The sequence below is a fragment of the Panthera uncia genome (genome assembly GCF_023721935.1).
Source record: "Panthera uncia isolate 11264 chromosome B2 unlocalized genomic scaffold, Puncia_PCG_1.0 HiC_scaffold_24, whole genome shotgun sequence".
NCBI lineage: Eukaryota > Metazoa > Chordata > Mammalia > Carnivora > Felidae > Panthera > Panthera uncia.
The window spans coordinates 79,663,449-79,690,253 of record NW_026057580.1 but is presented as its reverse complement, the minus strand read 5'-3'; the positions used below and the strand labels follow the sequence as shown (position 1 = coordinate 79,690,253).

The 26,805-nt window shown below is 38.6% G+C and overlaps 1 protein-coding gene across 1 annotated transcript in view; it reads right to left on the bottom strand.

The window, feature by feature from the left end:
* Positions 1-24,842, bottom strand: part of CLVS2 (clavesin 2) — a 63,746-nt gene extending 38,904 nt beyond the window's left edge. The window contains exons 1-2 of the mRNA XM_049654295.1: positions 23,948-24,842; positions 12,677-12,851 (exon numbers count right to left, since the gene is read on the bottom strand). Coding sequence (XP_049510252.1) covers positions 12,677-12,851; positions 23,948-24,336 — 564 coding nt within the window. The 5' untranslated portion in view covers positions 24,337-24,842. The remainder of the gene's footprint in view (positions 1-12,676; positions 12,852-23,947) is intronic.
* Positions 24,843-26,805: the final 1,963 nt, after the last annotated feature.

The window sequence follows — 26,805 nt, the reverse complement described above, 5'->3', positions numbered from 1 at the left end:
TACAAACGCTGTAAAAGAGGCGAAGTAACATTATTAAATCAAGCATTTGATAAAATTTTAAAAGATGAAAAATACATGGGGGTCTGACTTCTACTTCCAAGAAGATGGGATAGTCATACTTTTCCTTATTCTTCCCATTAAATATAACTTTAAAAACTGGGCATTATATGCAAACCAAACATAAGAAGACTATGAAAGTAGTTTCTAACCAGCTAGAAACTGTAGGACCCAAAGAATGACCTAGGTCAATTCCCTGGTTTGATTTTTGCCTTATACATTTCAGACTTAGAGCTCAGGAAACTGGCACCTGGAAATTCCAATAGGCACAGACAAAAAAAGCCCTAACAAAAGCTTGCCCTCACTGGGCAAAGGACCAGGAAAGGTATACTCACAACATACAAAGCTTTTAGGCAACAGCTACTTTACTCCAGCTGTACACCACAGGGAAAAGAAAACAGAAGAAAAAGAAAAGAAAAGAGAAGAAAAGAAAAGAAAAGAAAAGGCAAGGAAACGCAAGGAAATGCAAGGCAAGGAAAAGAGAAAAGAAAAGAAAAGAAAAGAAAAGAGAAAAGAAAAGAGAAAAGAAAAGAAAAGAAAAGAAAAGAAAAGAAAAGAAAAGAAGAGGCAAGGAAACGCAAGGCAAGGAAAAGAGAAAGGAAAAGAAAAGAAAAGAAAAGAAAAGAAAAGAAAAGAAAAGAAAATCATGTGACCTCACCACCATCCATACCAACAAAGGGGGAGAAGGAAGCCTGGAAGTGGCACATTTCCAGGCTGTTATGAGGCACCCCATCCCCCACAGAGTAATGTCAGAGCAGGTTGAGTGAGCAGTCAGGACTTTCATTCTCTATTCTATCAACATTAACACCCTAGTTGTGAGATGCTATAGTATTTTTACAAGATGTTATCACTGAGGGAAACATGAGATTTCTCTGTACTGCTTCTTACAACTGCACATGAATCTACAATGATCTCAAAACAAAATTTAAAAGTTTAATAAGAAAAAATACATGTGATCATGAAACATTATGATATGCAGAGGATTAAGACCACAGACATAAAGTCCATGCTATAGAAATACAAGAAAAAGGATCAGAGAAAAATTCAGAGGAAAGAATAATAAAAATGTTTCTTTTTCTAACTAAAAGGAATAATAAAAAGTTTCATTATGATCTGGTACACACATAAAAGATCTGCTCCCAAGAGCATGCTTGCAAATGCCAAAGGTGAAGAAAATCCTAAAATCTTTTACAAAGTGTAGATACCTACAGAGCAACAAAGGTTTATCTGAAACCAGCCTTCTTATAAAAAATAATGGATGTCTAACAACTATGAAATAATGATTTCAAAGTTCTAAGGGAAAATTATTTTGAATTCACATTTCTATATCTAGCAAAACTATCAATAAGTGTGAAAAACAGAAGAAACACATTTAAGAGAATGCAAATACTCTGCCATTTTACCTCCTCTGTACTCTTTCAGGTAAAACAAACCAAGAAACAAACGAGGCATATAAATTGCTAGCCCTTTACCTAGGCAGAACTAGTCTGGTACAGAGTCATATAATGAATTGTAGGAAAGATGCATTTATTCCATTGTGCTTGAATGTAGCAATTAAACTTCCTTGAAACACTGTCTAATTATCACCTCTTACTTTCAGAGAGCATAAGCAAACATTTAAAAAAAAAAGTTATTTTAGAGACTCAGTTTTCTAAAAGAGAATACAAGATGTCCACCATTCCTCTTCTTCGTATGATCACAGCTAACCTACATTTCTTCACCTCCTTTATAGTTATGGGTGTCTACTTGGCTGTTTTTTCTAGCCAATAAAATTTGAAAGAAAGCAATGTGCACTGTTTTCAGGTCTGTCCCAAAGAAATATATAATGTGTGATTCTCCATGCTTTTTCGACCTTTAGGGAAATAGAATGGAATTGAACAAAGTGACCCTGAAGACTATACCTAGAAAATGGCAGGACAGTACGGTGGAAGGAACGTGGGTCATTGATTCACTAGGAGAAGCACCTTATTGGACTGCATGGCAAGATGTTTGAACCAACGTACACATTTTGATCTGTTTGTTATAGCAGCTATTAGTACCTTATGTAACTACCTCATATTCATTCACATCTTAAAATTCCAACTAATTGGGGCTTTGCAAAATGCAGTCAACTTTAAGCTATAGAAACACACTGTTATTAACTGTGCATCAAATAGTATTCTAGGAGGCATTCTTCTTATGAATTTATTGTGGTTTCTCTAACTGCAGCTCTTTTCAGAATAGTTATGATGAAGGATAAAGAGTATTTTATTTCCAGATAAATCTTAAGAAAATATAGCAAATGGGAATGCAAGCTGGTGCAGCCACTCTGGAAAACAGTATGGAGGTTCCTCAAAAAACTAAAATAGAACTACCCTACAACCCAGCAATTGCACTACTAGGCATTTATCCACGGGATACAGGTGTGCTGTTTCGAAGGGACACATGCGCCCCCATGTTTATAGCAGCACTATCAACAATAACAAAAGTATGGAAAGAGCCCAAATGTCCATCGATGGATGAATGGATAAAGAAGATATGGTGTGTGTGTATATATATATATATATATATATATATATATATACGTATATATGTATATATATATATATATATGTATATATATATATACAATGTGTGTGTGTATATATATATATACACACACACACAATGGAGTATTAGTCGGCAATCAAAAAGAATGAAATCTTGCCATTTGCAATTATGTGGATGGAACTGGAGGGTATTATGATAAGTGAAATTAGTCAGAGAAAGACAAAAATCATATGACTTCACTCATATGAGATGAACATAAGGGAAGGGAAACAATATAAAAACAAGGAGGGGGACAAAACAGAAGAGACTCATAAATATGGAGAACAAACTGAGGGTTACTGGAGGGGTTATGGGAGTGGGGGATGGGCTAAATGGGTAAGGGGCACTAAGGAATCTACTCCTGAAATCATTGTTGCACTATATGCTAACTAATTTGGATGTAAATTTTAAAAAAAGAAAAAATAAAAAAAAAAAAAGAAAAGAAAATATAGCAAGAGTGCTACCCATGGAAGAGACAGAAGAATCACGTACCTCCATGATTTGGGCAATATGGTACCAGAATTTTAAAATTTACAAAAACAAAAATGACACCTCAATTTGATATTCCAAAAAATTTTGATTTAGATGTCCATGAAGTTATATTTATGAAGGTAAAATGGCTAAACATTTGAAAAATAAGCATGTCAATTTTATCAACATCTGTAGGAGAATCTGATGACACTAGGGTCCTAATATTTCCCCAGAATTATTTAGTAATGACTGACAAATAAAAATTGCATATATTTAAGGTACACAGCAGATTATGTTACATATACACATTGTAAACTCATTGCCACAATCAAGCTAATTAACATATGTTTCACCTAACATAATTACCGTGTGTGTGTGTGTGTGTGTGTGTGTGTGTGTGTTAAAAACACTTAATGTCTACTCTCTTAGCAAATTTCAAGTATACAGTATACCACTACTAACTATAGTCACCATGCTGTACATTAGGTTTCCAGACTTATTCATCTTATAACTGAGACTCTGTATCCTTTGGCCAGCATCTCCCCATTTCCCTCATCTCTCCGCCCCTGATAACCACCATTCTATTCCTGTTACTATGAATAATTTTTTTTAGATTCCACGTATAAGTGAGATCATGTACTCATTCGTCTTTCTGTGCATGGTTTATTTCACTTAGCATAACGTCCTCCAGGTTCGTGCATACTGTTGCAAATGGCAGAATTTCCTTCTTTTTTAAGGTTGAAGAGTATTCAAAACTAATTTTTTGAAAGGATAAGTGAATGTTCATTTTGCAGTTTAGAATTGAAGAGAGTAAAAAAATAAAGTGCCATTGGGGAAGAGGGATATATCAAGATGCATTTGCATTGATACTAAAAAGAATAAAAGAGAACTTGCACTTACTCATCTTTTTGTTCTCTAGTTAAGGACATGTCTAAACATAGCAAATAAAATGAAATGCAGAACAGCTCATATGGTTCGTTCAGTTTTTCATTACAGATAATTACTTTCTATCCATTTATCATTATCTCACTGACTCAGACCAAAAGATTGCTATTTGCTTCTTTCCATTTTGTCACTGCAATTATTTGGCCATTTGAAGCAAAATGATAAGTAGTCTCTTCCTCAGTAGTTGAAAGTGTACACGTAGTAAATTTTATTGATAATACTCTCTACTTTAAGTCAGTAAATACGTGTTGAATAACTCAAGAGCACCAATCTCTTCATTTTTGTCAAAGTTGACACCTACTTCCCACAACTAGACATTTTAAACAGATTTAGCTGCTAATCAAAAAATAAACAGCAATTTTGGGGCACCTGGGTGGCTCAGTCGGTAAGCATCTGACTTCGGCTCAGGTCATGATCTCATGGTTTGTGAGTTCAAGCCCCACGTCCAGCTCTGTGCTGACAGCTCGGAGCCTGGAGCCTGCTTCAGATTCTGTGTCTCCCTCTCTCTCTGCCCCTCCCCCGCTTGTGCTCTGTCTCTCTCTGCCTCTCAAAATTGAATAAATGTGAAAAAAAATTTTAAATAAAAAATAAACAGCAATTTTAATACAAGAAAAGATAATGATATATACATTTATATATACATGTATGTGCTGTGTGTGTGTATATGCATAGAATTAACCTAGCCCATTATCAAAGATTATATAATCCTTAGCTTGCTTGCTGAACTAAATATTATATATAGCTTTTACATGCCTATTGTCAGCTTTTAAAAAGACTTCCAACGTCCTACTTCTGGGGACTAAACCTCTCAGCCAAACCACCACATTATCACACCATGAAATAAAGCAACTTCAAGGGTTTCACTCATTTGTTTTAGGTTAAGTAACAACTGAAAGGAAGCACACTTAGCTCAGACAGCTATGCATGTGATGAAGAAAATGTCACTTTTTTTACACACTGCCCTTGTCACTGTTTCTCAATATGGTTCTGCCTGTGCATACACAATGTGGAAATAAACTCTCCCACCTTCAGGCTGTCTGAATGAATGCAGTTCATGAATCTGTGTTCATTTTTAAAGACAGGCATTGTTTCAGCCCTCTCCTATCAATGCACCATAATGCTGCCTTAAGTTTACAAGGTAGCTTGAATGCAAGAAGTTTCTGCTGCTGTCCAAAGCACTATAAGCTTGCAAACTATTGGCAGGTTAACAATCATTGCAAAGAACACTGTTGCAAAGCACAGAGCCTTTTTGTTTTATTAGGAATTCCTAATTAACTCAATATCTCACTGAGTTCTTTTTGGATATTCTCTCTTAACCATTCTACACACACACACACACACACACACACACACAAACACGTGCAATTTGGAAGCTGCCAGAAATTGTAGGTAGGATTTGGAGGACTGCACAAACTAATGCTGGACTGAAGTTAATGGGCCTCGTCACCCACTAGCCTTGGACAGTGATGTTCCAAGTCATTAGCATGTCTTCTGTTTTTGGCAAGCTCCCCCTGGTAGGACTGGGCTTCCAAACAGTCAGAGCCAGAATTTGTAGCAGCAGCACTTTCTGCCTTCCACATGAATGACTAGAGCTCTCAAAGCTAGCAGATTGGTGACCGCTTCTAACACTAGACCCTTTAGACAGAAGAAAGGGCTGCCATTAGGTACTGTGAATTGATTACATATTCTTTATTCTTTCACAAGTCCTACTTATTAAGGGCTCTTAAAATATCTGGCACTGATTTAGGCATTTTGCGATGGCCCTTACATCTGAGTCTTAAGTAGAAACTCAAAGAGCTATTCAGTTCCTTGTTACAGCCAACCCCCCTGACAGCAAGCTGCGCCTTGACTACATTATGTACTTTTCAGCAGATGGAGTTTGGGGATTCCTGTGAAATTGTGAAACAAAAGCACTGAGACACAGGAGAACAGAGCTGGGAGGGAATAACAGATAGATATATCCAAAGAACAACAAACAACACAGGTAGGGTTAGGATAAGTTAAAAAAAAATGACAAGAGATTCTGGATTCATAAGAGTTTGATTTTTTCATTACTAAAGAGTTTTAAGAATGCTAGTATTTTAGAAAAATAGAGCAACAATGACAAAAAATATTAAAAAGGACATTGCTTCACTGTAAATTCAAGCAGTCTAAGCTGTGCCAGGTATCTCCAAACATTTCATGTTTTAATTGGCTTCCCAGGGCTACAAGTCCACTTAATCGTGTATTGATTTTCTAAGATGCTTCCTGTTACTATGACTACCCCAATCAATGAACTTCTTATAAGTAGCGAGATAATTTTCTTTCTTGTTTCTTTCCAATGAAGTCTGAATAATTTATTTCCACAAAAATATCTGATGTTGCTTCTCATCTATCAAGGAGCTACATTATATTGGTAAAATTGTTTGATGCCTCTCATTTGTTTATTTGTTTATTTATTTATTTAATATTTATTTATTTTTGAAAGAGAGAGAGAGAGAGACCGCACACATGCGAGCAAGGATGGGGCAGAGAGAGAGGGGGACAGAGGATCCAAAGCAAGCTCTGTGCTGACAGCAGAGAGCCCTATGAGGGGCTCAGACTCACAAGCTGTGAAATAATGACCTGAGTCAAAGTCAGACACTAAACTGACCGAGCCACCCAGGTGCCTCTGATGCCTTTCATTTAAAGAAAAAATTAACAACTCAGGCAACAACAGATGTTGGCAAGGATGTGGAGAAAGAGGAACCCTTTTGCACTGGGAATGCAAACTGATACAGTCACTCTGGAAAACAGTATGGAGGTTCCTCAAAAAATTAAAAATAGAACTATCCTATGACCCAGCAATTGCACTACTGGGTATTTATCCAAAAGATACAAAAATGCTGACTCGAAGGAGCACATGCTCCCCAATGTTTATAGCAGCACTATCAACAATAGCCAAATTATGGAAAAAGCCCAAATATCCCTAGACTGACAAATGCATAAAGAAGATCTGCTATATATACACAATGGAATATTACTTGGTGATCAAAAAGAATTAAATGTTGACATTGGCAACAACGTGGATGGAACTGGAGGGTATTATGCTAAGTGAAATAAGTCAATCAGAGAAATACAAATACCGTATGATTTCACTCATATGTGGAACTTAAGAAACAAAACAGATGAACGTAGGGGAAGGGAAGCTAAAATAAGATAAAAACAGAGAGGGAGACAAACCATGAGAGACTCTTAAATACAGAGAACAAACTGAGGGTTGTTGGCAGAGTCTTGGGTGGGGGATGGGCTAAATGGGTGATGGACATTAAGGAGGGTACTTGCTGGGATGAGCACTGGGTGTTACATGTAAGTGATGAATCACTAAATTCTACTCCTGAAATCATTATTACACTATATGTTAACTAACTTGGATTTAAATAAAATTTTTAAATTTTTAAAAAATTTAAAAAATATTTACAGATTCTGCACAGAGAAAGCATACAGAATTATCTTGGACCATGATCATGAGTGGTTTATCAATCTGTGGTTGTGTTGATAAAAGTTCTTTTTGGCTATGAGAAAAGTGCCCTTCACGTGGGCCTTCATCACAGGGACTGAGGGGCTGACAATCACTCAAAGTGGATGCTCACTGGGAAAGAAGAAAGTGGTTCTGCCACTAGGAGTCAAAGAAAGTGCAAGGCCACGGGCCAGCCATTTGCGACTTTGTTAGTTAGAATTGTACTCTCTACCCCCAAAAACAAATTGTATATTGTGAGGATTTTGGCATGGGGGAGGGAAGTCACTCTAATCTGAGCCTACCCACTTTTTCTGAAGCACAGCCCTAGAAACAATAAAACAAGATTCAGGAAACACATTGGTCTTTGGAGTCAGACAACCTGGACTCAACCCTTCATGTCAGGTGAGAAAAATTGGTTAAGTCTCTTAAACTTCTTGAAGTTTCATTTCCTGTCCTATAAAATGATATCAACATAGTTACCACCACGGTAGTATGGAAGCTCTCTAAAATTTTTTTTTATGTTTATTTTATTTTTGAGAGAGACAGACAGGGCACAAGAAGGGGCGAGGGGGAGAGGGAGACACAGAATTTGAAGCAGGCTCCAGGCTCTAAGCCGTCAGTGCAGAGCCTGACATGGGGCTCGAACTCACCAACCATGAGATCATGACCTGAGCTGAAGTTGGTGCTCAACTGACTCAGCCACCCTGAATCTTGTTTTATTGTTTCTCTACTTGAGACATCTTTCCAAAGCAGAAGAGTGACCAGGTCACTTTCCTGTCCCAAACCTCCCCAAGTCTGGAGAAACACAGGCCAAACCACATAGGGTGCCATCCGCCACCCCACTGAAACAGTTCTCAGCCAGTCTTTCTTTGCTCATCTCTGATCATTTGCCTCAATTCACTTCTTGGTCTAGTTTCCTCAAAACAGATTTGTCATGTACTTTTGACCCCTTACAGCTGTGTGTTTGTTCAAAACACCTCCCCAAAGTTTTCCTGTCTGACAGGTTCTTCCTGTCCTCATCCACTTAGTAAACTCTTGTTCATCCATCCAGGCCAAGGATATCCACATATTTGCTATCTTTCCCACCGTGCCTGGAGTTTCTCCCCCAAAAAATAAAGATTAATTTTCACCAGGTGAAACAATTTCGTTTTTCATTTGGTTTCCAACATAAACAAATATTTTATTTGGCGTCTAACGTGAAAATATCTAGATGTTACTTAACCACACAGTGAAGTGATAAAAAAAAAAAAATGCAACCTGTGTATTGAAAACCTGAACACTAAAAGCAAAATGTGATGTTATTCAGATTCCCAAAGTCAATCAACTTTAAGTCTTCACAGTCTAAGTAGTCACTGAATTGTAAGAAAAACAGCACACTTGCAGAAAAATATGCCGCCTGACAAATGAGCTTATCCACACCAATTACTTTGAGCATTGCTATCATCTCCTAAGCAAAAGATGTATCATTTCTAATTTAATACTCTAAAATTGGTATAAGTGAATGGACTGAGATTCAAACAAGGTGCGTCATTTGCCCAAGTATTTAATATGTAGCATTGTTGTCATCCAAACCCGGGTCTATCTGCCTCTAAAGACCATTCTATTTCCACCCCTCTGCATTATCTTTCTATTGACCTTGCACTTTGATCAAAGGTGGATCTTAAAAGCAATGGTCTATGTGTCTTTTTCCCAGGTGTCAGGTGCTATGTCTAGCCAGATCATTCAAAATCCTCTTTGCTTGAGAAAAGGGGGGGTTGGTGTGTGAATTTAGAAAGGTTATACAATCATTTGAAAAGGAAAAGAGATGGGGCCTCTTCAAAACACAATTACATCATCCTATTAATAACACACATAATTAAAGTAAGTGTTCTTCCTGGCACTAGACCCATTGGTAGCCTTTCTTATTTTTGGTTCAAGTACCTTGAATATTTATTGTGTTCGCCTAAATAAAAGTAACATATTATAGCAAGATTATAGCATGGTATAAATTCTCACTGAGTTGTTACAAAATATCCTATCTCTTCATTTCCCTGACTAGGTTCATTGGAAGGGGTTTACTATTGTGGTAGTGGTGGTGGTCTTGATGAGGGTAGTAGTTGTGTTTAGCAACCTGACATTGTGTATATACCTTACTTCAAACTTTTTTTGGACTTACATTAATCTCAAAAAAAAAACAGTTTAAATTGATGCTTAGAGTGAAACATGTATCAATACGCAATAATATGTCATACATAATATATGCAAAGTAAAACAGAGTCATGATTACGAAAGCCGTAAAAAAATGTTACTTCAGTAGAAGACTATGAAATGCCCCATGCCCCAATGAATGGAACGTTTTTAGCACATCTTATATTCTTATTCAGAATTACTATTGTTTTTAGATCTAGATATAGAAGTAGTCATAGATACAGACAGAGACAGAGATACAGAGCATTTAAAAATCAATCTGAACTTGAGAAACATCTAGTTTAAAGATTAGTAACATGTCAAATTTATTCCCAGAAAGAGTTCCTTTAGATGGCTTCCCAGTTGGCAATTAGAGGAAATCAACTCTCTTACTCAGTCTGGGTCCTGGGAGAAAGGTAAGGGGACTGAAACATTTATGGGAAATAGAAACAAGGCGGGTCCCTACGTGCAGCCAGCACAAGGGATCCTTCCCTCTCCAACACAAACACAAAGATTTAAATTGACGGTAGCTCCTGTTGTGCTGACACCTAGCACTTAAAGAAATTCTGATAGTAGCCATGCTTATAGGGAAGTTCCCAAACATGTCCAAGTTGTCAGTTTTCTCTCCTGGAATGGCTTACAATGTTACTGTTAAATGACTCCAAAAACCATGTAAGTTGGTAAATAGCAAGATACTGAGTCTATCCTGAGATGCTTTTTTTATTTTCAATTTCTTACAAATAATATGAGTTCTCCGGTCCTTCATGTAGCTGAAGGCCTGCCTATCCCTAGTGCAGAAAGAAGACGACGGCAGGTAGGGGCACCTGGGTGGCTCAGTCAGTTGAGTGTCAAACTTCGGCTCAGGTCATGATCTCACAGTTTGTGAGTTTAAGCCCCACATCGGGCTCGCTGTTGTCAGCACAGAGCCTACTTCAAATCCTCCGTCTTCCTCTCTCTCTTTCCCTCCCTTGCTTGTGCTCTCTCAAAAATAAATAAAACATTTTTAAAAAGCTAAAAAAAAAGAAGATGGCAGGTTAAAAAAATTATAAAAGGCTAGATTACCATTATGTGTTAAGTAGCATGGTTGTAGAAGCCAATTTTCTTTACAAAGTGACACTTTATTTATTTTTTTTAAATGTTTATTTTTGAGGGAGAGCAAGTGGAAGAGAGAGAGAGAGAAAGAGAGAGAGAGAGAATCTCAAGCAGGCTCCTCAATTCAGTGCAGAGCCCAACGTGGGACTTGAACTCACCAACCGTGAGATCATGACCTGAGCTGAAATCAAGAGTTGGATGCTTATCGGACTGGTTCACCCAAGCACCCCACAAAGCGAAGGACACTTTACACACTGCTGACAACAGGGTAGAATCAGGAGTGATTCTACATGATATACACATTTCCAAACATGCTTATCCTATGTCCTCTCCCAACACCTATTATCTATCTCTATGGAGTTTTAAAAAAGGTGTTGTTGAAGAAAAGGCAGCAGCAAGTCTGACTCACCAAGAGCAAGTCAGGAAACCTGCATCAGGAAAAACCTATATAGAGAAAAAGGATCAGTGTGTCTCATTCACTTCAGAGGCAACATCCAAACTGTGAATTCAATTTGGTTATGATGTCCTGCTGCCTGGAGAAGAGGACCATTTTTATTGAGTCATCAGCCATCAGTTTAGGTGCCTACAGACACAGTCAGAAATTCCTATGGAGCAGAGGTCTGCATGATTTTGGCTCTTCAACATAAAAAAATAAAGTCTGACCTTCCAGCCTAATGAATGACAAAGATATAATTAGTTATTTTAAAACGAGTGGTATTTTCAGTGGTAAAAGTTACAAAAATTGACTGTTGACTTGCAAACCTCTAAAATGCATGTTGAATACACGGAAAGTAAACAGTAAATAATATCACTGAAGAGTTACTTCTCAAATCTTTTTTAGGAATTTAAAATTTATCCCATAAATATCGTATACAAAGTACCATAAAGCAAACTACAGAGAGCAGAAGGACATCCTAAAAGTTAAAAAGAAATTATCACTAGTAGGTTTATGACATGTCACTAATTAATAATTGATTTTCCATTTTATAATTCCTAACCAGGTAAGTGTCATTCCCTGGAAGAAGCACCATTCCTATATAAATTCTATGTGATAGGCTTTCCACCAAAAATAGCAACAACAACAACAGCAGTAGCAGCAGCAGCAGCAAAAAAATCCCCAATTAAGTCTAGAGAAGTAATTCAAAACAGTTATTCCAAATCTTAGATATCAAAATACATACTGACCGATTGCCTTTCTAACAGCTTTATTGACAACACGAAGATATTAATAATCATATCCTCAATTCATCAGGTTAAATTGAGTAGTAAAGCAAATAGTTACCTAATTAATTAATACACACAGAAAAAGAAAGAGAAACAAAACAAGAAAGCTAAATAGCTAATAATTAAAATCGAAAACGTGCTCTTTGTTCTGCTTCTCAAGATAAAAATCTCCAATTGGCACCCACATTTATGTTTAGATGTAGTAAGATTTGCACTCAGTATTACAAACTCCCATCTACGAAAAGGCCACATCTTTCAACTTTCCTTCTATAATCCTTTGTCCAGTTATGGTTTTAGTGCTTGTGCTTAAAAACTATTTTTAAAAAAATGTTTTTATTATTCTTTTTTAAATTTTTTTATTTTTAATTTTTTTTTAAGTTTATTCATTTTTGAGAGAGACAGAGACAGAGTGTGAGCAGGGGAGGGGTGGAGAGAGATGGAGACACAGAATCCAAAGGAGACTCCAGGCTCTGAGCTGTCAGCACAGACCTTGACGCAGGGCTCGAACTCACTAACTGCAAGATCATGACCTGAGCTGAAGTCGGACACTCAACCAACTGAGCCACCCAGGCTCCCCCTTTTATTATTCTGTAAGACATTTCGTCATTCTAACACATCAGATGAGAGAAATCAAACGTGAAAGACTGAGAAACTGGGTAATTTATAAATCTTTACCTGAAGGCCTTCAATAGCCAGTCGCAGCATGCTTGGTGTAAGTTTGGAGGCTTGCTTGAAGGTGAAGTTACTCCAGTCTATGATCAAAACAAATCCATTCACTTGAAGCTCAGGATCTTCAATCATAGCTTCTAAAGAAAGTAAGATGGCACGCAAAATATCCACCAGTGTGTACCTATCAGCAATAGAAATGTACTGCATTAAATTTGACAACCACTTTCACCAAAACTATAGATAGTGTTTACCACACTGTAAATTTCCCTTAAGATACCTCAGGAGTCTTAAGATTATTTTATTTAAAAATCTTCTCCTAAGAGGACATTTATTTACTGCACTCAGGGGACATATTAGAATTTAACATGTATTCTACCAACCAAACTAAAATGCTTTTGAAAACATACACTGTTTCATATTTTACAACCATTTCTTTACTTCCAGGCCTTCCTATGATTTTCTAAAATCTCATTTCGACTATCCTGAAAACTAGGCATGGTAGTTTTTTAAGCAGCTCAGGAACACTCTCAGTAATTCTAACACTTTGTACCTTCATATTTCCAAAATTTAAAAAAAATGAGATTTGAAGAAATTTCACCAATAAACAAGAACACTAGGGTTAAATAACACTAGGGTCTAAAACTGTCAACAGATTTTAATTACTTGTACTGAGTTTATGTCATAAAGCTGCAAGAAAAGAAAGGTGATTGAGTCTTGATCTTTTTCAGCCTTGCACTTAGCACAGTGCCTGGCACATTGGAAGAACCCAATGAATGCTCTTTATGTTGCTGTAAAATGGGAGTAGACTAGAGCACAAGAACACTAATTGTGGAGTAAGACACAGCCTCAGTGAAGGCAGCAGAAAGAAGAGCAAAAAAAAAAAAAAAGGCAAATTTGAGAAGTATTTTAGAGATGAACTTGTTAAAATTTGATACTTGATTAGATGCTGAGACTAAGATTAAAGGAAGAGTAAAAGATGACACACACAAAGATTTTCTAGCCTCAGAGCCTGAGTAAATGGTAAAATCTTTAATCAAAATCAATAATGCAAGAAGAGGATACCTTTGGGGATAGTTGGAAATGTAGAGTTTAGAATAAAACCCATTGTATGAGAAATATGTGGTACACTCAGAAAGATATATCAAGTAAATATCTGAAAAAGTAGATCCTAAACTCAGGAGAAAGCTCAAGGGTGCAAATTCCAGAGTCAAAAACATACAGATCTTAAGTTCAAGTAAGTGAAAGGGTAATGTAATCAGAGCTGAGAAGAAAATGAGATAATTATTCAAGAAGGAAATCCCAGCATTTCAAGAGGAACCACTGAATTTATGAAAATGTTAACAATTTCAATTTTTGAGCAGCCTGCATTTTAAGTTTTCTCCCCTCATATATTCAGGTGGACATGTCTAGGAAAAGCTAGAGAAATAAATCTTGACCTCAGGAAACAAGTGAGATGAAGAGGATTGCTGGATTAGGTGAGTGGAAGTAATGGGCTCACCAGGAAGACAGTATGAGACAGTGAGTACATATGAGGGAGTAGTTCTATTTTTACTTCTAAAAACATTTGGAGGCAAATGGAGAAAGCATAGTAATTCAGAAGGAACTTCAGGTGATTTTTCACTTGCTTTGGGTATCATTTCCTCATCTGTAAAATCAGTTGTTTGGAATAGAATCCCTTTGGGATCCCAACATTAATCAAGCATGGTGTCAGAAGACTTCAAGATGGAATTCCTTCCCTGTCCCTCATTAGCTGTGTGGTCCAGGACATGTCATTGATCTGTAATTCTGAGCCTCAGTTCCCTAATATGAAAAATGGAAGTACCTATTATTATCTTACTATATCTCACTGGCAATGGTGGGGTGGGGGGTGGGGGGAGGAGAGGAAAGTCAAAGACATGATGCAGGTGAAAGCACTTCCATAGCGCTAGGTGTACAGAAAGTGCTCAGTAAATGTTGGTTGGAATACATACAGAGCATGCTTTTTATTGTAATGGTAACCATAGACATAGTGTACTAGGCAGGATATAATCAGAACTGAAGGCTGTTTATACTTAAAAATTATTGATGATCTTTAGATAACTTATTCTTATAAAAGGCGAGGATCAAAAAATTATTTTTAAATCTTTGGAAAGTATACAGGCTTTTTATATGCCTAAGGATATAACATCTCAAAATACTTCCTGAATACATAAGACAATAAAACTTTGTGTAGAGCTCTGTTACCTATTTGTCTTTAAATCTATGAAATATGTATGGCTGAATACCTTTATTTGTCACGCCATGGCTGGCCTATCTCCTTTATAAATATAATAGCCTAACTTAGTGTTATGACAAAAAGTCTATAGACCTACACAGACTGGAAAGATGAAGGAAAAAGGTTATATTTCTGGTTTAGGCTTAGAGCCCCATTTAAAATATATGTTCATTTTAATTCCTGAAATTCATCATAATATCATGCTAAAGTATTTTTAATTAGAAAAGCCCAATTTAGAATCTATCTCCGTTATGATCATCCTTATGTTACCTATAGAAATACCAAATAGCATTAATACCAAAATAGCATTAAGTAACACTTGAATCTGAAATCAGCTTTGGAAGGATGATGTACTATTTGCAGTGAGAATAAACCATAGCACCAGTGAAGGCAGAATTCAAGAGGCATTTTGTTTCAAATAACACACTTTGAGTATGGTTTTCCAAAACTGAGGCCAAGTCAAGAGAAAAATTTACACATATATTGTTATTCCAAAGGAAATAAAACAAGGCAAATCCTATTATCAGCAATGAAGAAAAGCATGTTTGCAAAGTTTTCAAGAGTAAATTTCATCAAGTTTTTAAATTTAATATCTTGCTTCAAAAAGAGAATCAAATGATCTTTATCTAAATCATTATATGTCTAAATCAAAGAAAAGAAACATTAAAACATCTTAGCTAACTGTATTCAAAGGGCAGGTCAAAACCACTCTTGACACGCCAGTCCTCTGTTGTCAAACATGTCACATTACTACCATTAACAGCTCAGCAGGCTATTCATAAGCAGAATCTTATTACATGAAATCTTGCCAAAGTCTGTAAAATATCTTCCAAAGAAATGAGGGATTTTATATCTTCAGGAATCCTACCTTCATCCTTCTCTTTGAAATTATGTTTAGCTGTTGTACTCTACAAATCTGAGGTCACTGCAATAAATATGTTCATGTGTGAGGTTTACATCCCAACAACAGGAGCTCCACCATTTTTCTTCTTCCCTCGTATGTTGGAAGAAAGCCATAAATAACAAACTAGCACATTAATGCAGCTCTTGACTCTGGATTGTGCTTTCCAAAACAGCATTAAGTAAATCCTGAATCTGAAATCAACTTGGAGAGGATGATGCATAGCATGTAGTAAGAAGAAATAATAACACCAGAAAGGGATTTTACAACTGGGACACCAAGCTATACAGACCATGGCTCTTGAAAGACAGCAGAGCTGCTAGAATATGTAAAAACTGTATGGAGAAGACTGACACCTATATCTCCTATTTACTACCTGTACAATCAAGACCAAGGAAGCGTGTTCTCCTGCCTCAGACCACGCAAGGATTTGGGGGGCTGACTGGCCTGTGCTCTCCTGGGGCATCCTCTACAACTTACAATCGGTGCAAAGAGCAAACTAAATCACAAACAAGTCATTACCTTCCTACTTCCCAATCTTTTCTTCCAGCCTGACAAGGAAAAACTGGCATCTTGGCATCACACTGAACAGCACAACAGCAAGCAATTTCCCTTTGTCACTAAATCAATCAGCCATTATTAAATTCTTCATTAAGGCTGCCCCTCCCCTCAGTTTTCATTAAGCCATGTTTCTAATGTCTGAAGCACTTCCTATTAGAAAGGTGCTAAGGGGAAAGACAAAGGCGAAGAATTGCCTGTATTAACGCCTCAGGGTATCATCAGTACTAAAGTTGATGAACCTATCTAGGTGTTTTATATTACTCAGTGGCAATAATAACACCTCTATCTGTGTAATCATTTAAGAGTTCCAAGGCGATTTCAAATGCATTATCTTAATCTCAAAACAAGCCCAGAGTCTCTGTGCTGGCTTTGTTCCTATTATTTTGGAGATGAGGACACAGGGTCTCAGGGAATTTGAACAGTTTGCCCACAATCACCATGGGAGTAAAGCGGGGAGCCTAGATGAGAAGCCGGGTCCTTCTGAATCCTCAGTTCTCTCCACACCCCATGGTGCCTCGTACCTAGAACGCAGTCTAATGAATAGCTGATCTGCTTTTTCAGGTCTCAGCAGTATGTATGTCAGAAGACAGATCAAGAAGTCAATACCAACGTGGCACCATGCCAGGTTCCAGGGCATGTTCCAACCTGGCCCCAGCAGCAGGCTTTGGTGAAGGAAAGGCAAGAAGACATTCATAAGAGTCTGAATAGAAAGAGGAGAAGTCTACAAACCCTGGAGAAAATATGAACTCTGAAATATTCATCTGTCTGGCTTGTGTCACTGAGTGCAGAAGATTAGCTGTCTGAGCCTTGCTTTAGTTTTACTGCTGTGGGAGTGTAGGTGAGTGAGAACAAGTGAATCACTGAAAATGAAACATCTACAGGAATAATGTCTTTCTTTGGGGGAAAAAAGTTTTAAAAAATGTGCACCTACTGCCACCAAAATAAAATAAAGTAAAACAAAACAAAATAGAATTGTAATGGAAAAAATGCAAATGTCAGAAAGGCAACTCTTCAGGGTAGAATACTCTAAGCAAATGTCTGCTAAGTCTTTGTCTTCAGAAGATTATTCTAGCAATTTAACTTTCTCATTGTCTATTCTGACGTTCAATCAAGATTTTGTAAATGACAGATGGAATTTTTCCGCTAGGTTTATGTTTGTCCTTAGACTTACGTTGATAGCTGTCTACACACACAAAAAAAGTTTGACCAATTCACCTACTAGTTGTATGATCATGGGTGAAATATTTCACCGCCCAGTGCCTCAGTTTCCTAATCTGCAAAATGTGGATGTTAATAACACTGGCCTTGTAGGATTGTGATAAAGATTTACTACGTTAATGTTTGCAAAGGACTTAGAAGAGTGCCTGGCACATCACACATGCTATAAAAGTGTTTTAAATCAATGAATAAATAAAGTAATTAATTAAAGCATTAAAATGAGACAATAAAAGGTTGAATTCAGTTAACAGAGAAGGCGATGTTCTCTCGGCACAACACTGTGTAGTCCACAGCTGCCCCTTTGCCCTGAACTTCGAGCGCAGGCAAATGGTACTCTCATTAAGCACTTACAATCTTTCTAGTAGTTATTTAATGTTTCATGTTTTTTCCTCCCAGAGGTCATATATCTCTTGACGGCACAAAGAATATGTCATATGTCTTTATTTGCCCTGTCACCTACTAAATTTCTTTTATATAACAAATGCTCAACTCAGGTGTATTTCAGCATTTATTTATTTATTTATTTATTTATTTATTTAAAATATTTATTTTAGAGAGAGAGGGAGAGGCAGAGCATGAGCAAGGGAGTGGCAGAGAGAGAGGGCGACAGGGGATCTAAATCTTGACACAGGGCTCAAACTCACGAACAGTGAGATCAGGACCTGAGTCAAAGTCAGACGCTCAACCACCTGAGGCACTTTTTGTTTTTAATGATTTGAATGGAGTACTGTTTGTTCAGTTATTTGATGTTATAAGGACCTGACGTACAGGGACATCCTTTCCCTCATGTCAGTAGTACTGTTTATTATGTTAGTAAAATATATGTACTTGCCCTCAGTCATGTAAAAGAGCTCAACCTTTCTAAGAATGGAAGAAATGTATTCATTGACTAAGGATAACAGTAATTTACTAACTATTGGCTTATGTTTTAAAATATCTTTAAACATTTCTTTAGAGGTATCCTGTCAGTGCAGTGTAGTAAACGTCAAATCCTTTGCTTCTCTTCAACTTTGTTTAAAGTTGTATATCTAAAATATGAAAATAGCCCAGTTCAAGTCAGACCCAATCAACATCCTACTTTAAGGTTGGCACTCTTGGTCTTTGCTGTTATTTCAAGATTATTTCACTAATTACTGTATAATTGCCCCAGTTTCTAGAGACCGTCCTATTTTTTTCCAGAGATTCATTCCAATATTCCACTAACATTTCGCAGGACAATTTTTTTTTTCTTTCCCATTTTCCATGGTATGAACCAAGGGCATAGTCTGGAATAAGATGCAGTTTCCAGAATCTTTGTTAAAAGAGCCTCCTTATAAGGAAGCAATACAGAGAGGTTCTGCTGGAACAGAAGTGCCATGGAATCCACACATGCTTTTCCAGTTTTGACTGAATCTCAAAACCCACCCATAACATAGCACAATGATGTCTCCAGGGTTTGAAAGGTAAGGATTCCTGACCTTGACACGATATATAACACCGTAAAACAAAACGTTGAAACACAAATAAATATAAACTTTAATAAACTGAGTCTTCAAAAATCAGGCCTCAAGATGAAGCCTATTTTCTTTTGTTTGTTTTTTTTGTTTTGTTTTCAAGATCACTGAGTGTGAGTGTTTCTCCCTAATTATCTAGTTAATTGTGCTTGACTGTTCCTAGCAATTTTTACTTCATTTTGTTTTATTTCATAGCACACTTCCAGAGAAGAATAAAACTTCATGGTGGGATTAAAACAAATCTGTATAATCTATGTCTATCTTAAAATTTTAATCTATTATCAACTTAACTGTCTTTCAGTTTGGAGACTGACCACATTATTTTAATAAATGTGAGCAGAATCATAATTCAATCTGAACTTGCAAACATTATCATTGTCTTTTTTGTGAAAAAGCCACACAATAGGAACAAACAAACTACAATGATATGTTTTTTAGGCAAATTCCAGGATAAGTTAGAGAATCATAGCATAATGTTTGACCCGCTAGTCTTCTATCCCTTCCAGAGCTTCAATACTGTAAGTGATAATCAATGTTTATCATGACAAGCCAAACATAATGCAAGACGGTCAGTGCTTCTGAATTGCCACTATATTAGGAGTCGTTTATTTTAGCTGTATGTAATTGTTTTCTAAAGGTTATTAACCAGCTTCCAGATAAATGCTTGTTTGCTGTACAAAAGTGTAGAGGACTACCCTGAATTCTAATGAGGTAAAATGCTACTTGCATGCTGACAGCCTACGGGCCAACTATCAGAATGGGTGTCATCAGGACGTTTCAGGTGACATAATTTCCTCACGAGTGTTTGCAAGAACTACGGTCCAGTGAATTTCAACTTCTCAGATACCTGCTCTCATGCTCTAGGGTCTAAACTGTGATCTACTTTCATTCCAAACGTCCTTTTCTTAAAGTAGTATGATCCCTTCTAGCTTCAGTGTTACATTATCCTCATGTTCTGTTGTTGCAATCAAATGGACAGTTTGAAGGTATCTGTAGAGTCCTAATCAGGGCACTATCATCCAGGAAAGAAATACAGCACATGATATGTGGAAGATTATTGCATCCTAGTGATGTGGTGTAACGATTCAATTGTTTGTAATTTTGTGGAATTTACTTTTGTTTTCAGAAATTATGTTAGACAAACTGAAAGAAATGATATGAAATTGTATGAATCTTTACCAAGGTAGAGCCTACTCAATAAATGTAATAAGTAATCTGAGCCTATTCTATCCTTTTGAGAAAAACCACAAATCACATTGAAAGTCATTTTGACATTTCAGTATTTTAAATATTTTTTAGATATATTAGAATGTGATAATGCTGTGAATATTATTATTTTACCTTAGTCTTCCTGAAGATTCCATGTCTCTTATAAAAGCTTTGGAAATGGTCCAATTCTTTGCAATAACCTGAAACTGACCTGCACTACATTGCAGTGGAAAGAGCCACTATTTTATTTATAGTCACAGCTCACACACATTTACTTTTGCTAGTCTCCCGAGGAGCACAGAAAACTGTCCTACAAATTTAACATAGGAGAAAGTATATATAAGATAACTTCCTACTTAGAATTCTTTCTTTTTAATGCGTAACTCACTTCAACTCAATATAGATTTGCATTAACTCTAGGTCACATGCTATTGTAAATATAATAACATAAGACTTCATCTTTGTTGTTATACAGATCAGTTATTTCAGAGATCTTTACAAATTTTTTCAAAATTCATTAAAAAAAAAAAATCTTGCTTTTCCCTTGGGAGGTTGGAAATAACCTTATTTCCAAATAAAGGAGACACTTTCTTCTACCTCTTTTCTGGAATTTCCCTGTGTAATCTTGGACATTCCCACCTATTGTTTCTTTAAAACAATGCTATTTTATTTTCTTTAAAACAATGCTACTTTTCAAAAAAGTTGTTGAAAGCCAGGCAATTCACTGAACAACACAAGGAAGGTGGTCCAAATCATGATCAGATGTGCAGTCTTCTCAAGAGACCCAGGTTGTTTGGTCTGGAAGGATGAGAGCAGGATCTGACTCCCAGAACAGGGAAGGCATGGGAACGAAGAGAATTTGGCAGGTAGCATGTTCACCTAACAGAACAGCAGTAAGGTAAACATCAAGGGAAGGTGACACAGACTTCTGTAGAAGTCGAGTCAGTTAAAAATTGAGGCTGTGCAGTGTGGGAAGGAAAAGGATTCAGACCAAAGGTAGGAGAAGGGCTGGTGAGACCCTGATACTGCCAGAAAGGTATTGCCAGAAACTGTCCTGCAGGCTCCAGGGCAGTTCTTAGACACATATCTCAATGATAAAAGTTTACAGAGAATGTTAAGACGATAGAACTGATGATCCACTAGTCCTTGTTATTGGATACATGTAGATCTGAGATAGGGGGCAGGTAGGAAGAAGGAGGGAATGATTTTTTTAAGAATATAGGAGGAATTTTAGACAAGCTCAAAATAACTTGTGTACCTTCTGTTCTTGACATTCTATAACTTCTTGATTATACCTGTTTATTTCCAACCATAGAAACAGAATTTACAAATTTTAGCCTAAGGATCCTGATAGAGTATTTTTATAAGAAATAGCTTCTCATTTTTAATTTCACACATATGAGATTTTAATGTTTAAATTATAAAAATAATTTTATATACCAATTAATAAATCATCACCCATTATGGATTTCCAAGGAGATAGATTCTGATTACTAGTAACCTATCCTTTCTATGAAAGAATGAGATAGAGAACTAAAACATATTCTTTAAATCTGGAATATTAACTTCCCATATAGAGGAGAACTCTTTCATCTTAATTAGATTTATGTCAGTGTGAATATTAGTTCACTTATAAAGATAAGTGAATAAAGGTCTGATGTATATGCAAGTTTCACTGAATGCAATCTGCCTCTCTAATATCTTTAACAGAGAGATTTTGAGATATATTTAAATATAAAATTTCCTCAGCTCCCATTTTACTGTAGCTCACAATAAACAAAATGCCACTCTGATATATGGATTAGGTTCTTTCTTGAGGAAATTTTTCAATTTTGATATACACAATAATTGATTTGCATAACCCTACAATGTCCATCTCAGACGGGAAACAAAAATTTCTTAAAGATAAATTGTGGCCAAATAGTGGCTTTTCTTGGTCCTTTAAACTTTGCCACCTCATAAAAAGTACAGTGAGATCTTTATAAATAACCAAAATAAGAAACAGAACTCTATTCCCCCTCAATAGCTAACTCTAAGTTTCTTAGCTTTATGATTCTTCAGGTAGTAATTTGTCTTTATATTTATCTAAAAGAAATCAGAGTAGTTCTCAACTTAGAATTACAGGGAATAGGTGACTATATAAAGAGTAAAAAAAAAAAAAAACCTGTTAGGGGCATCTGGGTGGTTCAGTTGGTTAAGGGTGGCTCACTCAGTTAAGCATCTGACTTGGCCCCAGGTCATGATCTCATGATTTGTGAGTCTGAGCTCTGTATCTGGCTCTCTGCTGTCAGCACAGAGCCCACTTTGGATCCTCTGTCTCCCTCTCTCTCTGCCTCTCCCCTGCTCGCTCTCTCTCTCTCTCTCTCTGTCTCTCTCAAAAATAAATAGAAATATTTTTTAAAAACTTAAAAAAAGTAAAACCCTGTTTAAAATATTAGCTCACATTCTAAGGTTTCAATAATCCAAGAAGCCTATCTAGAAAGCTGTAAGATCAATAAACTTTCTCAGTAACTGTAAAAGTCTTTTACAATTGTTCCTGAGATGTTTTCAACTAACCAGATGCATCAAAAGTCACCATTCACAGAACTAAAAATACACCAATGTTATAACAACCAGCTTCTTATGATTCATAGTTCTGCTAACATTTTTAAGTCCCATGAAATATATTTAGCTTTGAACTTAATTGAAACTACCTTACACAAGAGTCTTTCATAATTTTTTATATCTTTCAGTCTGAGAAAATAATTTTGACTGAGCAAGTGGAAGAGTCCCTCTCTGCATCTTGCTATTATAATGTAGATGAAATAAAAATATTATTTCCCCTCCGTTAAAAAGCAATAGAGCTCAAAAGTCTACCAACTGACATATCTGAACATTTTCCACTCCCTTACAAAAGATGAGAAATCACATCAGACAGGAAACACATTCTTTAGATTAGTGGCAGGTGTAGAACACACACACCAGTCAGCCTTTATTTTCAGTGTCAGCAGGCATGCTCAGCGAGAGGGCACAACTCTTCCTTTTCATTGAGGTGACACACATCGTATTATTCCTTCATCTACACATCACCAAGCAGAAAAGTTTCCAAGCCACAAAACTACTTGATCTTGCTTGAACACCACGCTATTCTTTAAAAATAAAACTTCAGTGCTAAGAAGAGGGATGATGGTGATGGTGATGGTGATGAGGAGGATGATGGTGATGGTGATGACAGTGATGATGATGATGAATTTAGTTTAAGAATTTCTTTAGGAACAAGGAGGAAAAGTGGTCTCCACTCTCAGACTCATTTTTCCATAGAACAGTAAACTTATTCAAGAGGTGAAAAATATAGCAGCTGTATTTAGAAGGCGAATGATTCAGATTGCAGCACAATAACACAGTTCTGGAAAACACTGAAAGCTGCAGTAGAAACTAGGTGCTCACGAAGCAAGAGTTTCAAAGGTAAAAAGAAAAGCCTTTCTTCCACTGCCCAGGATGGCCACCAAAACCTCATTTTGTAGTTTCAGTTTCTTTTCCCCTCCCCATGAGCCAAATAAACAAAAACACCAAGGCTGTAAAACTATGACATGACTCAGGGTAAAATCCGGAAAATGGGGGAGTAAAAGAATCCCTAGTACAAGTTTGAATTTAGGATTTACCTGCTCTGATCCCAGTTGGCTGCAAAAAGGACTAGAATCTTCCTGCCATAGTGGTCCAGATTGGCCAGGCCCCCAGGGAAGCCATCTTTCAGTGCCTGCTTGATTCCAGGGTCAGTGGCCTTGAAGCTTTTGAACATGTCCAGGTTCTGCTGCCGGTACTCAAAGTACTGGGCCAGAAGGCGGAAAGCTTCAAAGTGATGAAACTTCCTGGCCCGCAAGAAGCGTAAGATGAAGGCATCATCTGTGCGCAGAAAGCCAATGTCCGGCCTGGTGATGACCATATCCCTCACCTCCTGGATGTCCTGGTGCAATGTGTCTGGGTTCTCGTTCAGCTCCAGGCGAGCTTTCTCCAGGGTCTCAGGAGAGAGACCAGCTTGTAAATGAGTCATCGTCCCGCTTGTTCCTGAACCTTCCCTTCCTCCTGCTGACTGTCCCACAACAGACCTGGCCCTTGCCACCACCACACTCTGGCCTCCAGACCTCCCTGCTGCCTGCTTCCTCTTCTGTACAGGAAATTGTTTGTCTTGGCGTCCAGACCAGTACCCTGTTGCTCCTGCCTCTCGGCAGCTCTTTTGTGGGAGTACGAACTTCTTTTCCCACCGCCTAAAAACAACACCTCACTTTGGTTCCCTCTTCCCTTTCCTTTAAGGAGCTGTGGACCTCTGGCGGGCCCGACACTCCTTGTCCTTCCTCAACCCTAACAAAACACCCCTAAGCCCACCCAGCACGGTTGGCACTGATCTTGATGCTGTCCTCTTCTCTTCCAAGATGCAACAAAAACAACCCCCACGCACATCTCAGCCCCAGCTCTGTGATGCTTCTGCGGTCCCTACTGAAGGATGCGCCTGCCAGGGATAACGATGGGAATTCTGATTAATAATAAGGTGGCTCTTCAGCGCTGAGCTCCAGGGCGGGGAGAGAGCGTCTTTGCCAGAAAGAAAAAGAGAGAAGGGGGGGGGGGGGGGGAAATTATTTTTCCTTATGCTTATTTAAAGATGTTATTCTTAAAAGGCATTTGTGGGATTTTGTTTAAAATGATTATGTTCCAATTAGGCGGAGACTCTGCAGATAGCGCACCTTCCCTCCTCCCTTCCTAGATACACCGTGATCTCAGAAGGCACCAGAAGGGTTTCGGTGGCGTTGGCACCAGCGTGGGCTACCCACCCCCCAGCCCCACCCGCAACTTCTGCCTTCCTCTAACCCTTTATTTCGACGGAATTATCCCGGGGGTGGAGGGGGGGAGGTGGAGGGAGGAGGGGGATCTTTCCCAGAACACACATTTCAAATGCGAGGTTGGGGGCGGGGGACGGGGGGAGAGAAGGCAGAGAAGAGGAGTGGAGGATAAAATTAAAACGTCTCTACCTTTTCTACAAAACCCCAAAGCAAGAGAGAAGAGCGGCGGGCTCCTACCAGCAAACCCGGAGGCGGGGACGCTAAGCAATGCGGCACTCCCTGGCATCCATCAGCCCCGGCTTCGGCGGCGGCGGCGGCGGCGGCGGCGGCGGCGACAGCAGCATCAACTCCTCTCCGCGGGATGGAGCGAGCAGCGAAGAGGGGCGGCAGCTGGGACCCGGGCCGGAGACGCACTGGGGAGCAGCCGCGACCACATCGTCAGCCAGCAGCCCGCTGCCTCTCCCAGCGGGAGGGTGGGGGTGCGGAGCTAGGGCCACCGGCGTCCCAGGTCCTCGCCCGGCCCGGCCATTCGCGTCCCTGGGAGAGGAGAACGGAGGGAGCGGGGTTCGAACGCCTGGATGGACAAGGCCACGCCGGCTGCCGCCGCCTTTGTGCGCCGGAGCCGCGGGGCGGTGGGCGCGGCGGGGCGGCAGCTGCGGGGCGCGGGCCTCTCCACGGGGGCCCCGGGCGGCGGGAGTCAGGCGCGCCCCTCCGGGCTCTTGCTGCCGCTGCTGCTGCCGCTGCTGCTGCTGCTGCTGCTGCTGCGGCCCCGGCTGCCGCTGCTAAAAGAGGACTCGGCTCAGCCCAACTCCTCTCTAATTATCCCAGCACAGATCTGGCTGCGACGTAAGCGCTCACTCAGCTCGCGCACGCACCCCGCTCCTCTCACCCTGACTCCGCTGGGGAGGACTGCGATTTCCGCCGCATGCAAATATCCTGAGCCCCAAGTTTAGCCTTCCCCTTGTCCCCACTCCTCGGCAGGCTACTCGAGCGGGCATCACCTGGCCAGGCGGGCCATCGACGCCTCGCGGCCTCCCCACGCCCCTCTCTCACCCTTTGTGTGCAAGACCCCGGAGCGGCCGGCGAGTAGCTGTTGTAGATGGCAATGCACACGAACACACATTTTCTAAGTCCCTTAGGAGATCATTTCGATGTGGGAAGTACACAGAAATATTTTGTACTTTTTGCATTTGTTGTTGACAGATATGTTTAATTTAGAAAAGGAGACCAGAGTGGTCCCAAAGCTTTGTGTTGATGATTACACCTCTGGAGGAACTTACATGAATAGTATTTCAACGATGAATTCTGGCTGCTGACTTACTATTGAACAGAATGGAAATGAGCACCGGGGCAAAAAACAAAAACAGTCCCAGAGGAAGGAAAAATAGACACTTCTCATCTCGTAATAAAGCATATATTTCTGGAGACACATGCAATCATTCTTTTTAGTGTTACACACCTGTATACTGGAATTATCATTAAATGAACAGTCTTTCAGCCTCAGATGACTGTCTAAGGGTTTGAGGAAAAGGATTGTTTTCTCTTTTCAAAGCACAGCATGTTTTACTGCGCATGTCCCTAAGAGCAACTTTTGGTTTACAAACTAGAATAGGGTCCTAAATTCAAGTCAACTCAATGCAACAATTATTTCCTGAGCTCCACTGTGTGGGACGTTCTTGTAGATT